The sequence below is a fragment of the Rhamphochromis sp. 'chilingali' genome (genome assembly GCF_963969265.1).
Source record: "Rhamphochromis sp. 'chilingali' genome assembly, chromosome: 3".
NCBI lineage: Eukaryota > Metazoa > Chordata > Actinopteri > Cichliformes > Cichlidae > Rhamphochromis > Rhamphochromis sp. 'chilingali'.
In genome coordinates this window covers 18,945,323-18,960,235 of record NC_137931.1, presented here as the reverse complement: position 1 = coordinate 18,960,235, position 14,913 = coordinate 18,945,323, and the positions used below count along the sequence as shown (strand labels likewise).

The window sequence follows — 14,913 nt, the reverse complement described above, 5'->3', positions numbered from 1 at the left end:
TCTGCGACTGTGTGTTTCCTGGGTGAGAGAGCGCCTTTTCGTTGTTGTTGTGCTAAGCTAACAGGCAGAATGCTACAAGCATAGCTCTAAAGAATGTAGCATCATGGGCAGTGTAGTCCGTGCTGCAGGGAGAATGGACTGCCATACACGTTATGGGTCTGTGAGCGCGAGGAGGGAGAAAAAGGGGAGTGGAAAGGTACGATTTGTCATCCAGGTAAAACGGGAGCTGGAAGCATGTAAATATAATAATAACCACTGCAGCCAAGAAGAGTGCCTGACGAGCCCAGTTGTAAGTAAGCTATTAAGACTCGACTGTACGCTGTGTTCGTGTTTTCCTCCGAAACAATAAGTTCCGTTGGAGCAGCCTTTCAACGCCTCTCTCTGTCTCTCGCAAGAAAAGTTGACCCACACAACAAAGTAAAGCTATTGTTCGGCTACGAGCCGACAGGGACCCCGCCGTATTAGTCAGAGGTCCCTTTACTACAGTTCGGAGTCGCGGACCTTCAGTAATAGTAATAAATCACACAGCAATAGTACATTCACGTTGTTGTAAAAAGCATGATAATATATTAAGTAATCCAAAGTATTCAGAATACGTTACTGTCATTGAGTAACGTAACGGAATACGTTACAGAATACATTTTGGGGCATGTATTCTGTATTCTGTAATGGAATACATATTAAAAGTAACCTTCCCAACACTGCCTGCAGGGCACTGGCCCTTAAGGCCTGGATTTGGACACCCCTGCTCATCTAGCAAAGTGACTAATGCCAAAGTCACCCTAGAGTTTCTTGCTGTCAGCCGGCTGTTTAGCATAGTTTAGCATAGCTATTAAGCGCAGTTGCACTACAATCAGTTGATTTCAGTTTGTGTGTGAGAAAAGGAAAATGCTTGAGTGGTCTATAACTTTTTAGGAGTGGAGCTATGAATGTTACTTTTATTTTTATTGCACAAAAGGACAAGAGTCACTATATAAGGTACATATGGTAAGGTAAGAAAATTAACAAGTAATTTATCCTCTTGAGAACCAGCCTATTTGTTTATGTTCTCTGTAATCGACATTTGTTTTTGGTCTCTATGTTTTGACTTATTTAAGCTACTACACTTAGCCCTGATGTACTAAATGGAGGACATCCTGGGCTTACCACTGATATCTCGTGTTTAGGTGGCCTCTATTACCTTCAAAGAGAAAGAATCACAAAATACAGTTCAATGGGAAGATTATTTTCCTTGGTTCTCAGGATGGTATAACATGTTACTTTCAGTAATGACCCAAACACTGTTTATAAGTACAATATTCTTTTATTTTATTTTATTTTATTTTTTTAACCAGACTCAAAATATGACTGACTATTACTTTTAAGTTTATTTCTACTGGTTTAAAAAAAATTCTCAAAATGGAAATTGGTCAAACATAATAGTTTTATTTTATTATTTTAATTTTGCAAGACCAAACTGTATATATGTGGTCAGACATACTTCTCTTCGCGGAATCGGAGAAAACGGAGACGACACTTGCACGACACTCCCTGTCTATAGGCAGTTTCAAGGGGACCCAAACTGGGCGTTTCTTCTGTTGTTGCTACTTCCAAAAAGTTTAAAAAAAAAAAAAAAAAAAAAGGGAGAAAAAATTTTGCTCTTGATTGTGCAAGTTTTTTTTTTTTTTTTAACAAACAGCAGTCATTACATGACGAAGGTACAACCACACAGCATACACGCAAATCTGCCAGCGGCTAGTGCGGCATTTAAGGTATTACAAAGTATCTGAAGACACTTTGGTAAAAGTTTGAGTCAAATCTGCAGGGTTTAATTATTTAATGTGGGTTTTGTTTTTGATCTTTTAATGTTATAGCCGAATAATAAAGTGCTTTGTAGGCGACATGTTTAAGGTCGGTAGCCGTGCAAAGGGAGCAGGGGCACTATCTAATAATAGTGTTTGTCTAAAGTAAGTCCGTAGTAGCTAGCAGCTAGCTTAGCTAACTCCTGAGTAACTTTGTTTCGGGCCACTCTAAGGGACCGTCGTCAAAGGGGCAGAGGCCGGCAGGGGGAGCGCTGCACAGAGCCGTGCCCTTACTGCGCCACTTTAAGTGAAATGGGAAGCCTTGAAACCTCCATGTTTGTATCTTGAAATTGCAAGCGGAGTTGAGCACCATATTGAATCAAAGTTGCCAACTCCTAGACAAACCTCTTAAAACTTCCACACGTCAAACTTGAGCGCGTATCCGAGCGGACACACGGATCCGAAGAGTAATGGGCGCACTGTAGGTGACTTGTTGCGATGTTTCCCGGGGCGTTTCAGCGTTGTTTTCGCTCACGTTAAGTTGGGTTAATGCAGCACCGAGTCGGCGGACTATCTCTAACTTTAAAGTGTGAAGTTGGCACTCTGGACCAGACCTGGATGTGATGGACAATCCGTCCTCTGTAATCACCCAAGTGAGCCGGGATGAAGAGGGAAATAAAGCCGCGGGAGAGAGGGGTAAGTTGCTTATTTATTTATATTATATATATATTAATTTTTTTAAATACCCCTGTGCAGTCATGTCAGGGGAAAAAAGGAAAAGAAAAGTTTTGCAACTCCTGAACTCCGAGCCTAAGCAGTAAGCTGCTTATGAGCAGCAGCACAGATAAAGCCAGTGTTAGGAAAGTGGACAGAAAACAAGTCAGAGCAAGAAGACCGCGCTGTTGTGTGTACATTATGGCTGCGGCCCTTTGGCCTCTGATGAAAAGTAAAGGAAATGACGTACAGCTGGTTGAGACATCTGTAATAGTAGTCAGATTAAAAGCCTTTCCAGGTCCACCTTAAATCCCGGTTTCCTTGGAGTGATATCATGTCAGATAAATAACTTTTCCTTTTTTTGTTTTGGCAACACCACAAGTGGCCGCTTTCTGCAGCTTTACCAGTTCGGTGTTCACTCACATGAAAGAGTGCCTCTGCCACCGTACGCGCACACAGACAGGTCACCGCTGTAAACTCAAGCTTAGTAAATAATCAGGTGACCTGTCAGTCATCAGCCAAACAATGCTGAGTGGAAGCTAAGACTTTATTCAAACAAGATGCGGACAGACAGACGTACATAGAGGCAGTAGTGCCTATTTTGGTTTTAAAAGTGGAAGATCACATCTTGTAGTCTGGTGTGTTACACAACCGTTTCCCTCCATACATGGTGTTTACTCGATGTGAAGCGCAGCTGCTATATGAGACAGCGTGTTTGCTCGAATCTACCTAAAGAGATTCCCACAAAACATCTATAGTTTGCAAAGCCACATCAAATCATACTGAAACTTTTAGTTTCTCTTTCATTGTAAGATCAGGTTTATGCAGTCTTTGCAGTTGTGTTTTCTGGTTCTCACTGAATTAAGGGACATCATTTCACTGATTTTAGCACAGCAGCGACTGAAAATATGGGCTGAGTGATTGTAAAGATCCTCCATCAGCCTTCTGTCTTGCAGTAAGTCAGCCTTCTCAACTTTGTGGAGTCAGGTCTGCCCCAGATGTTAATCAGTATGCTGACAGAGTAAATGGAGTTCAGTAAGACTCATATATGGAAGCATCTTTTTAAAACATTACATGCTAACCAGCGCATTGGGTATTTATGGCCAAAAAATAGGATCAGAAGTCAAGAGCTGGTGGTAATACGACTACTATTACTATAACCAGCACAATGTGAGAGCCCCATGTTATTGTTGTTCCTACTTCATAATAGGAACTTTGGTCCAGGATCAACATTGCAGCTGACTAGTGACATTCTCCAAGCAGTTCAGTTAGCATTAACCAGGATGTTGGCTAATGTTCTTTAAACCACGGGTGTCAAACAGGCCGCAGCCCAGAATTGCCCCAACAAAGACTCCAGTCTGACCCACTGGACAGGTTTAGAAAATTTTAGACATAAATTTTAGACTCAGCTTACTACTGATAAAGACATTCACACCACATCAATATCAAATAATGGAAAACTCCTGTTTTGTCATTTTATTTATTTATTTATTTATTTATTTATTTATTTATTTTCAAAAGCAAAATAAAATCTATTGTGGAAATTTCATATTTTTTAACACTGAGATGAAATTTTGAAATGACACCTCCCCCCCCCCCCCCCCCCCCCCCCCCCCCCCCCCCCCTCATATTAAAATATATATGCAGTTAAACGTTATGCTAACAGAAAAGATTTTACTGGTCTGACCCACGTAAGATCTAAGTATTTTGTACATGGGAACGTCAAACTCATTTTACTTCATGGTATATTTTAAACTGTCAACAGCAAAGTGGGGACTTTGACAGTTAAACCTATGCACTAAATCCAAACAAGGTCTGACATTGGGGGGCCAGAAATGAAACCGGATAAACGTACAATTAGAATTGGTGCTTTAAAAAAACCAAAAAAGGGAACTATAGCACACATGATTAAAATTCAATAGGTGATGATAGAAGTACAATTAAAGACTGCAGCTGGTGATGGTAGTCGTTGTTGTGCTAGTTCTCCTGTTGCGGCCTGTAGGCGTAGAGGCCCTCCAGCTCACCCTTAACCTGCAAGCAGAAGAGCTGCCTTCACCAGTTGTAGTTCAGGATGGTGGAACTGGGTCTGAAGTTTTTGACTGATCACATGTAACACTGTCCTCTCAGGCATCTAAAATAAAGAGCTAGCTGCTAAGGTGTGGCAGTGGCCCACCTGAGTATGGTAGAGAAATGGACTTCTGAGAGTGTTTGGAGAAACTAGTGTCACCATCTGAGTGACATACATGAAGTAGAAGAGAAATAATAGGTGCAGTTTCTACTCCACCAGTTCAATAATGACCTCTAATTATGACAGTATTGCTTCTATGAATAGTTCTCAGAAGGCACACTCGCGCGCCCCCCCCTTCTTTCATCTGTCCTCTGGCTTTAATATTGTGTTTTAATTTGAAGTTTACATTGTTTAGTCTGCCTTTGTGAACCCACAGAGCCGTTTTAATTTGTCTCTCTTTTTATTGGAGACTTTCATAGTCGCATCAAAGTGTGGCAGCTGTTTCAAAGGCTTTTGCACTTTCTTCTGCATTGAGACGAATCCCTGTAAATAGCTTGTTATCACTCAAGGCTAATTTGAGATGTATTGTCAGTTCAGTTAATTCCATTATCAAGCACACGGGTCAAGCCCTTGTGCCTTATCAAAACTGTAATGTTAAAGATATTTGGAGGGAGTAAGCCAATCAGGAAAGCCTGGTTACTTACTCCTCAATGTACGTTGTCTGACTAAAGTCCGTTTTTAGCTAAACGGTCAATAACAGGGGTGGAAGTGTCTGCAGGAAATCTTTGAACGCCAAGCTTAAAATAGACTCAGATAAAGATCAGATAAGGTGGAGCATCTTATCGTGAGTCTGTGGACTGAGGATTAATTCACTGAAAGTCATGTCATGATGGGAGCTATTTTATTTTTGGTAAGGTGTGGCATACAGTGTAACGTGTTCAGTGGCCTAATTCACAGTGCTAAGTGTAATCTTACATTTTTCACAGTCTGATAAGCTGGAACTCAGTTTTGTTTTAGTTTTACTTACCTTAGCAGTGTGACGGTAAACGGATGAGCCATGATTACCTGATGTTTGGAGATGATAGGCTGGTAAAGCAATAATTAGAGTAAATTTTGCTTTTTGCGTTCCTCATAACTTGTTTGTTTATTAGATTGTTTTCTGCATTATTAAAGTGTTTATATTAGAAGTAGCTCTGAATGTGTTTAGCCCCGAGCTAATGTTTAATGCTGTTTTTTGCAATGCTGTACTCAGATGGTTCTCTTGTGTTTTGAAGTTGCGTTGTTAACACTGTGCTGAAAACCACAACTTAAACACTCTTTAAAATGTTTAAAATGAAACTTCTGACAGTGTCGGTTGTTCAGTTAGAAGCGAGGTAATTAAACTTGTCTTAATCGTGGATCAACCCAATATCACACAGTTATGTTGTAATGGTAAAAGAGTCTGACTGGATACTAATACTTTACAATTTGAAACTCTGATATCGACCAACATTTTTGTTCTTTCTTTGCGCATAAGGAACATAGACAGATTTCCCTAATATTTATGTGTAACTATAAGCCCTTATTAAGATGCAACAGTGCATTTTAAAATGCACTTGGTTTATTGTCACAACAATGCTCAAATTGCTCATTTACGCGCTGCTTGTCATTTGTGGCATTCGGAACGCGTGTGCTCCCAACAGGGAAGATGCAGAGCGGGCTCCGGTAGACGACTATGCAGCATCAACAATCATAACATGGCGATGGCGTCCCGTCTCTTCACTTTTTAAAATTTTCCTTTAGCTGTTATAAATGCGGATGCAACATATTGGCAAATAGTAAATATCAGCCTGGCTGATATATTAGTTGGTCTCTAAATGGCATATGATAAAATACTGATAAATATTAAAAAGTAAAAATGTAAATATCCAGTACAGACATGGTGAACAATTTACGAAGTGCCCACTGGATAAAGTTGTAGATAATTGTGTATTGAAGTACCATGAGGGAGGCATGTGATCCCAAAATTCATTCACACCCGAAGGATACACCAAGCAAGAAGTTATCCTACGCAACAAGAACAAAGAGTCCCTCAGCAGATGCTATATCCCCTACTGAGCTCTTATTGCTGGATTACTAAGTTAGAAGAATGATATGAAGAGAGGGAAAATACTTGCTACCAAGTGTGTTGAAAAATAATAATAAAGCTATTATATGTGTTAACTTTTAGTGCTTAAAGCTGTTGTCCTTACTGCAGCTGAATGCCTGCAGTATGTTCAGCTCCACACTGTAAATTGTCTCCTTTATAATGGGCTCATCTTCATAATGCTTTTATCAATTAAAACATCCAGGTGTTTGGTTTACAAATACTGAAGTGAGTCAAGACTCCAGGAAGCAAATAAGGACTTGATGCTAGGAATTACGAGGACCTGAGGGAGTGAATGAAGGAATGAGGGGAGGAGTGATGAGTTTTCATTAAAGAATACCAGTGACAATAATAATTCAGATGAAATCAGCTCAGTGTACATAGACACTGGTATCAGCTTACCCAAGCTATGCTACAAACACGATGGCAAGCACCTTCCTCCACTGATACCCGTCTGTTTCCTCTTCCTGTTTTGGCCTGAGCACAGCAGAGGCCAACGGAGGGTCAGACGGGGTTTGAATCCACAAATTGAGTTGGAGGGTATTGCAGAGGAGTAATAAAAGAGGCGTGAGAGATGGACAACAGAGGTTTGTGTGTTGGTAACACAGTCACGTCTGGACAGAGAGAGAAAGGGAGTATGGTGCATAAAGGGACAGAAACCAAGCCTAATGTGAGACAGAAGAGTGAGGAGCAGAGCTAATCAGAGGTTTACAAGACCGGGAGAAACCCGCACTGGGAGCCTGGGCTTGACGAGCATTCATGAGAGCAGAAATAATTTCAGTAACTCGAATAAAGTTTTGTGGTTGGCGAGCAAATTTATTTTTTATTTATTTTTATTTATTTATTTTATTTATTTATTTATTCCCCCCCCCCCCCCCCCCCCCCCCCTCTGTTGGAATGATGTTAAACTTGGTGTGCAGATCTTTTGGCACAAAGACTGATCCCAAGCACTGTTGTGGGTTTATGATATATGTTTTGCATATCAACGACCGGCTCACTAATTGGCTTCAGAAACTGCAGCTAAACCACTCTCCATAAATATAATGCCTCCAATAAAATAAATCGAACACCCCAGGAAACATTATTTCACATTTATTCACCCAGTCTGTTAGCAGGTAATGAAAGTAAAGCAAATGAATGGAAAAAGAAGTGAAATGGATTATTATTATTATTATTATTATTGGTATTTGGGCATATGGGTGTTATTGAAAATATGAGGTCAGGTTGTAGTATGTGTTTGTTTTTTGTGCCACACCCCGAGAAGCTGAATATGCGACATATACTGTAGAACTTTATACAGTTGTATTGAATAAATAGCATGGGTAACATAAGTCATGTTACAGAAGACTGTCTGAAGACTATCATTTCTTTGGTAAAAAGTTCTGCTGCACAAATGTATAGGAAAATTTAAAATAAATAAATATCCTGAAATAAAAGAACACAACCACAGCTGACACATCAACTTAGTTATGGCCCATCTACGCTCCAAGGGAGGGACAAAGGCATACGAAGAGCAGTGAGTCTTCTGTGTCAGATGTGCGACTTCACCACAAATCCCATGTGGTAGTAAAGTATGACACAGCTGTTCAGCTGTCTCACAACACTTCGTGTGAAGCTGGTAAAGTGCTGTGTAAGACTATGAGCTGCATGCTCTGATCTCAGATAATGAGGTCAGAGCATAAACCTTGTAATCACAGGAAGTTCGTTGTCACAAACTCCGCCCACCTCCTGTTTTAAACCTTTTGTATGTTAGTTGCAGCCAATCAGAAGATGGTTTCCTTAAATTGGTAAGACCCTTTAGTATTTAGTAATTATCTGCTTTTCAAAGTGTTGTTGTTGTTTTTTTTATATAATTTTTTAAATTACTTTTCAACTAAATGATCACAGCAGTGCTTTAGCTAGAAATTATTTTCATAATTGCAATTACCACAATTAGTGTTCAAAGTTTCTCATGAGTCTTTCACACATGCTATTTGGAAGGCTAAAACAAACTGCTTTACATGTGTTAGATGTTTGATATTTAAATGTTAAAAATTAAAAATGTCATTTAAAAACCATAAGAAATCATTTTCAGTATGATCAGAGGGGCACCTCAATGTCAACCACATATTTAATTTGTGGGATATTTATAATTAGAGCTATTTTGTAACTTTGTAATATGTTTGTTACTGTTCTTTCTGCCTTGGAGCAACTGTGACCACATTTACTCTGGGATTAATGAGGATTGTGATTTACTTATAATTTATTTGAAGCCGGTGTTGGTACCTGTAAATGAAATCTAAACAGCCGCACAGCAAACCCATTACAGGAATGAGTTTTGAATACCTGTTGAGCTTCCAGGTACAAAGTGTTCGTTTGCTACACGATGATTGACAATAAGGCTGCCAGCTTTGGTTAATAATCAGTTTCTTGGGAACATCTGGAGGGTTTGTTTTGTGAACAGAAAAACTCAAACACTGCTTAAAGTCCTGCTTTTGTGCTTATTTTGCAAAGTAGTAGTTAAAGTGATTTTTATGTAGCTTCCATTTGGGTTTAGAATTTATAAAAATGCTTGTCGCTTGATGTAAGTGATCAATGAACCTGAAGTTCAGGTCTTTCATTGCCTGAGTGGTTAGTTTGCATTTTATACATACCAAGCAAACGAAAAGTTTTGAATTGCGTCATTTTGGTATTGAGTAAATATTGTTTACAGATTGCCTGCGGTGGTTGTTTGTATTATTAATTAATTTGTTCTGGTTGCCGCACATCACTCAATAATTAACCTGATGTGCTTAAAAAAACTTGTCTCTTTGGCACCATCGCTTCACGTGGTGTTAAAGTGGTGAATTTTCATTGGTGGGGCTCGAGTCGTGTTTTTCTGCTGACATCAGAGAAGCAGTTACGCAAGAGGTCCGGTCAGGCACGTGTCTCCAGGACGGCCTGTGCACATGACAGTATGAGGAAAGTTGCTGGATGTCCTTTGTACTGTTTTTATACAATCACTGACTAGATGGGGGTCATGAGTTAGGAAGTGCTGTATGCAAGTAGAGTATTTCAGGTATTTCAACACAGGAAGTGTGTCAAATTAAATTTACATTAAAAAAAAAAAAAATTGGTCATTTACGAGGCAAAATTTTTGGGGTAGCTACGAGTTGAAATGAACAAACACAGCTATTTTAGTAAAAAATGATATGGGACTGATCATTTACCAGCTTAGATGGTGTGGTAAAGTTTTCAGTGTGTGTGTGATTATGGAAAACTGTGGTCTTGGAGATACTTAAGCCATTTCCGCACACGCACTGCAGCCCTGAAGTTTTCCAGACATTACCCAATGGACGTGTATGCAAGTACACATGTCTGACACAGTTGGATATTAAACCTTCTTTAACCTTCCAGACCGCTGGTGCAAAAATCATGTGATGTCAGATTGTGTTGATTTGCACCAATGTGAGAATAAAGCAGGTAATGGCAGGCTGAGGAAATTTATAACCAGTCCTGGGCTTCATGCATGCTTGATTGAGACAGCACCCTCGACTAACTGTAGTGTGAACACGTCTGATGCAAATCATCTCCCGCTGTGTGCTAAATTTGGGAAAGGGCATTTTCATACGTGAAAACTGCGACACTTTTCCATGAAAGATCGCTGTGTACTTTGGCAAGGCTTTGCATATTTGTGGGTACATTTTGTCAACAGTAGTAATAGTGAAAGATGGTCTTGAGAACTTCACGAGTGTTTAGTGTAATTAAAGGTTTGAAGGCAGTTGTGGTCAGAGTAATTACCAAATTATTACATGAGTATTACACTAACCATTGAGGTTGCAGCTGTTGCGATCAGAGTGTGAGATGGCTCTTTCTGCAGTCCTGTTTTTCAAAAATCATACTGGTCAAGAGGTAAAAATGAAATAATTATATATTTTACTTGTTTTTGTTTTGGCATTCACATTTTTACTATGTCATGGAAGAAACATAAAATGCTATATAGTTGATCTTTATATTTATGTATGGTAAAAATGTGCAAATCTCTTTAAATTGTGAGGTTTTATGCATCAGGCCATAATAAAAATAATCTGGTACTTGGCGTGTCTTTAAAATGAGGTAAACACAACAACTGTTACACTGTCACTATTTTAGTTACAAAATGATGCCAAAATGCTGAATCAGCATGTTTTAAAAACTAAGAACAGCCCTACTGCTTCCATAGGAAGATAACTAGCAGCCAGGTGCTGCTAATCAATGCACTTTAATAACTGATCATTAGTAGACGTGAGCATCTCTACAAAAAGACATTGCTGGTCTGGAGCATTCAGGTGTGTTAACTAAATACCAAGTAGGAAAGACAACATGACTGATCTTAGAGAAGCAGAGGTGCTCCCTATCAATGTGAGAAGGGTTATAAGTTTGAAGCCTATTATTCTACAGTGAGAAAGATTATTTACAAGTGGAAAAACATTCCAGATCCCTGCCAATCTTCACAGGAGTGAACAACCCAGAAAATTCACCCGGTTTGTCAGATGTTGCAACACAAAGAGATATTGCAAAAAACCCAAGAGCTACATCTCAGACTCATTAGACCTCAATTAGCATGTTAAAGTTCATGGCTTGTTTGAAAGCGCTGCAGGAGAGCGCTTATTCTGTTTTAGGAGACTGTGGCAGCACGTGTTAGGGTTTGCAAAGTTGTAACTGAGCAAACCACAAGACTTCTAGAACAGTGTTTTGGACAGACTAGACCAAAATCTTTTGCTATAATGCACAGCATCATGTTTGGAGAAAACCAAACGCAGCATATCTGCACAAACACTCCAACTGAAGCACGGTGGTGGACGTGTGATGATTTGTGCTTGCTTTGCAGCCACAGGACCTGAACACATCAGTCATTGGTGAACAGAGGAGTTCACGGTCGATTCAAAGTATTCTAGAGACAGATGTGACACATCTGTCTGACAGCTAAAACTTTGGCCAACAGCCATGCAAAAGGACAATGATCCAATCACATCAGAAAATCTGCAACAGAATGGCTGACTCAACCTGATGTAAGGCCTCACCACAGCAGGATTTCAGAGAGCCATGCATAAATAAATGCCCACAAATTTCAATGAATAGAAGCAACATTGTAAAGAAGAGTAGGCCAACATTCCTACATGACCACGCAAGACACAGCTGAAGTCATACAGAAACCCATTAGTGCTGAAAGTGGTTCTACAAACTACTGAATCATGGGGTGTGCTTGGGGTTTTTTTTTCTTCTTTTTTTTCTTTTAAAACACACTGCTTCTGCATTTTGGCTTAGGTTTTACCATGTAGTAAGGACTAAGTAGTTTTATGTCTTAGTGTATTACTTTGTTCGATTGTTTGATCAGACTTGAAGACTTTAAGTAAATGTCTGTTTTGTGCCCATGTGTTCAAAGCATACCGATAATGATGATAAAGATATTCCCATGCACCTCTTAATATTAAGAGCTTTTCCTAAAAGCCAAGCTGTTAAAGATCCTGTATGTTGTAATTACTGCAAGCTCGACAATTTCTTGATCTATCATCTTCTTCTGCAGGTTCCTCTCCCTCTCTGTCTTCCAAGAAACCCAGGAGTGGAGGCCTCTTCTCCAGCCTTTTCTGCTGCCTGTGCCGGGACCAGCCTGAGCCGCCACCAGTCAACAACAACGCCCCTCTCTTGGTAGAAGAGAATGGAACAGTGTCCAAGGTGTGTTTTCTCTGTTGCCCTGGCTCAATTTTTATTTGTGTACTTTTGCAGTCAGCTCATTATTTTGTGGTTTCTCTTTTTGAAGATCCAGGCGAAACCACTGCTGCCTCCAGTGAAGTCAAAAGACTCCGGAAAGATCTGTGTGGTTATAGATCTGGATGAGACCTTAGTTCACAGCTCTTTTAAGGTAAGGCGGGGGAATGATAACACGCTGTAGACTGAGTTATACAAGCAATTATGTTCAACTTCAACATTTGCAAGCGTGTTCTTTAATTTCCTGCTGCAGGAACTAAAGGATGTGTGTGTTCAGAGAGGCTTTACAGCACTTAGCTGTCCCCTGCGATCACATTACATCATTATTTAGTTACGTTTAGAACACAACAGTCCAAGATCTGCACTTTTCCCTCCATCTGGTTGCTGTTGGCTCTGGCAGTGACATTTTTGTCGTGGCTGGCAAATGCCAAACTCAAACACAGTCACTCCTGCATCTGCGCACACACTGACTGTCTCAACCTGTCTGTCTAGAAACAACACTAAGTCAGTTCATGTTTTAGCATGTAAAAGGCAAAGTCCAGTGTCTGTATGTGTTTGTTTGTTTTGTTTTTTAAGTCTTTATTTTGGTTTAATAAGTATCTCCCCCCCCTTTTTATTTTTTATTTTTTTAATTTTATTTTATTTTTTGGTTAGCCTGTGAACAACGCAGATTTCATCATTCCTGTGGAAATCGACGGAACAATACACCAGGTAATGCTAGCATCATCAGAAATATTCATATTGTCATGCACTGTGCTCATGCCTCATTGTCATTTTGTCATTTCGGTTGTGTGACAGCACTTCTCTTGAGCGCATTTTGCTGAGTATAGAAGGTGATGTCAGCGTTTAAGGGATTTGAGGACGGCTGCTTGGAGTCCGATGACACACGATGGGTCTGGGCCTGATTCAAGTAATCCAGGATAGGTTTGTTCAGACAAGCACAGCCTATTCCGGATGACTTGGTTCAGGAACGCTGCCCTGAGCTGCCAACACAGCAGCAAGGAGGAAAAAAAAAAAAGATGGAGGAAGAGCTTTAAGGAGCCCAGTGCTTGTCTTTTTGTGAGCTACAACTGCATCTTTCTCATTTAGCTTCAGTTTGGCTTGAATGTCTGCTACTAACTCCTTGGAAGTAAATAAGATGTTCTGCAAAAATGTAACATCTGTCCATTAGAAGAAGTCTCCAGTCATGAGCTGCATGTTGAGTTTCTCCCCCTTTTTTTAAAATAACATTCACTTGAAACGTCCTCGGGCAGTTGGAATTTGTAGAAACATGTTACATTTTGAGTGTATGGCGGGTGTGCATGATGCTGATTTAAGGATTCCTGCATCTTCCAGGTGTATGTCCTGAAGCGGCCCCATGTTGACGAGTTTCTGAAGAGGATGGGGGAGCTGTTCGAATGTGTCCTCTTCACTGCCAGTTTAGCTAAGGTGAGAAACCACCTCATCGCAGCCAGCTGTGCTGATTATTAATGTATGGTTGGCTGATTCCCTGCAGTTGACAGCAATAAACTCGGAGGGAGCAGGGAAAAGCTGGATGTATTCAGGGAAGTTGTCTGTGAACAGTTTAATATTTTGGATCCTTTAAAATAGACTTGGGGCGTTATGAGAGAAATGAGAAGAGGTCATTTGAGCTGCTTCCTTATCTCCCGAGGGATAACACAGCAGGGGGAACCGCGTGTTTGATTTGGCACAGATTTCATACCGGATGCTCTTCCCGATGTAGCCTTCCCATTTTTCAGTGCTCTGAGACTTGCACTAGGCGCACACTACCTTGTGAACCCCCCCCCCCGAGGCTGGGTTTGTCTCGCTGGTCTCAACCAGGGTCTTCATGTGTGAGACCCGTTAGTAAAAAAAACCTTATTCTGATTGCGTTGGTTGCTAGCAGATTGCTGCAGTTGTTCATAGTTTGCATGGAAGACGGCAACTTGGCTGCAAACACTCTTGTTAATCATCAAGGTAGTATAACTTGGAGGTGCAACCCAAACTGAAAAGATTTGCCTTCAAAGTAAAACCTGATAAGCCAAAACTTGTAATTTCAAGGTCTCTGTTTATAGTTGCTATACAAACTATGGGCGACTGGCAATCTGCTCATAACCCAAGCAATTATAAGGTTTTCAGTGCAGGACTCTGATTGGCAGTTGCTGTTATTGATTTCACAGCAACCATTTTATTTTTATTGTTTCCCCTAGTGGCCACTGGTTATCAGGCAGTCTCATACCAGTCTCTAGGTCTGTGTGAATGTGTTAACCACGACACTGTGATGGTGGCAGTAAAAACTAATACTATAAACTGATACTAAAAACGGAAATCTCAGCTGTATCTACATAAAGATTTTGCTTTAAATTGAGCGTGCTTCTCCATCAGTATGCAGACCCAGTCTCCGATCTCCTGGACAAGTGGGGTGCTTTCCGCTGCCGCCTTTTCCGGGAGTCTTGCGTCTTTCATCGAGGGAATTATGTCAAGGATCTGAGTCGCCTGGGTCGTGACCTCAACAAAGTGATTATTGTGGATAACTCCCCTGCCTCCTACATCTTCCATCCTGACAATGCAGTAAGTCTTCTGGACAGCACTTAGGATCG

General features: G+C 40.4%; 1 protein-coding gene across 1 annotated transcript in view; it reads left to right on the top strand.

Moving 5' to 3' along the window:
- The first annotated feature begins 2,092 nt into the window (after window positions 1–2,092).
- LOC308393773 (carboxy-terminal domain RNA polymerase II polypeptide A small phosphatase 1-like) overlaps window positions 2,093–14,913 on the top strand; it is a 16,222-nt gene continuing 3,401 nt past the window's right edge. The window contains exons 1-6 of the mRNA XM_080877761.1: window positions 2,093–2,477; window positions 12,153–12,301; window positions 12,387–12,488; window positions 12,989–13,045; window positions 13,670–13,762; window positions 14,699–14,884. Coding sequence (XP_080733887.1) covers window positions 2,405–2,477; window positions 12,153–12,301; window positions 12,387–12,488; window positions 12,989–13,045; window positions 13,670–13,762; window positions 14,699–14,884 — 660 coding nt within the window. The 5' untranslated portion in view covers window positions 2,093–2,404. The remainder of the gene's footprint in view (window positions 2,478–12,152; window positions 12,302–12,386; window positions 12,489–12,988; window positions 13,046–13,669; window positions 13,763–14,698; window positions 14,885–14,913) is intronic.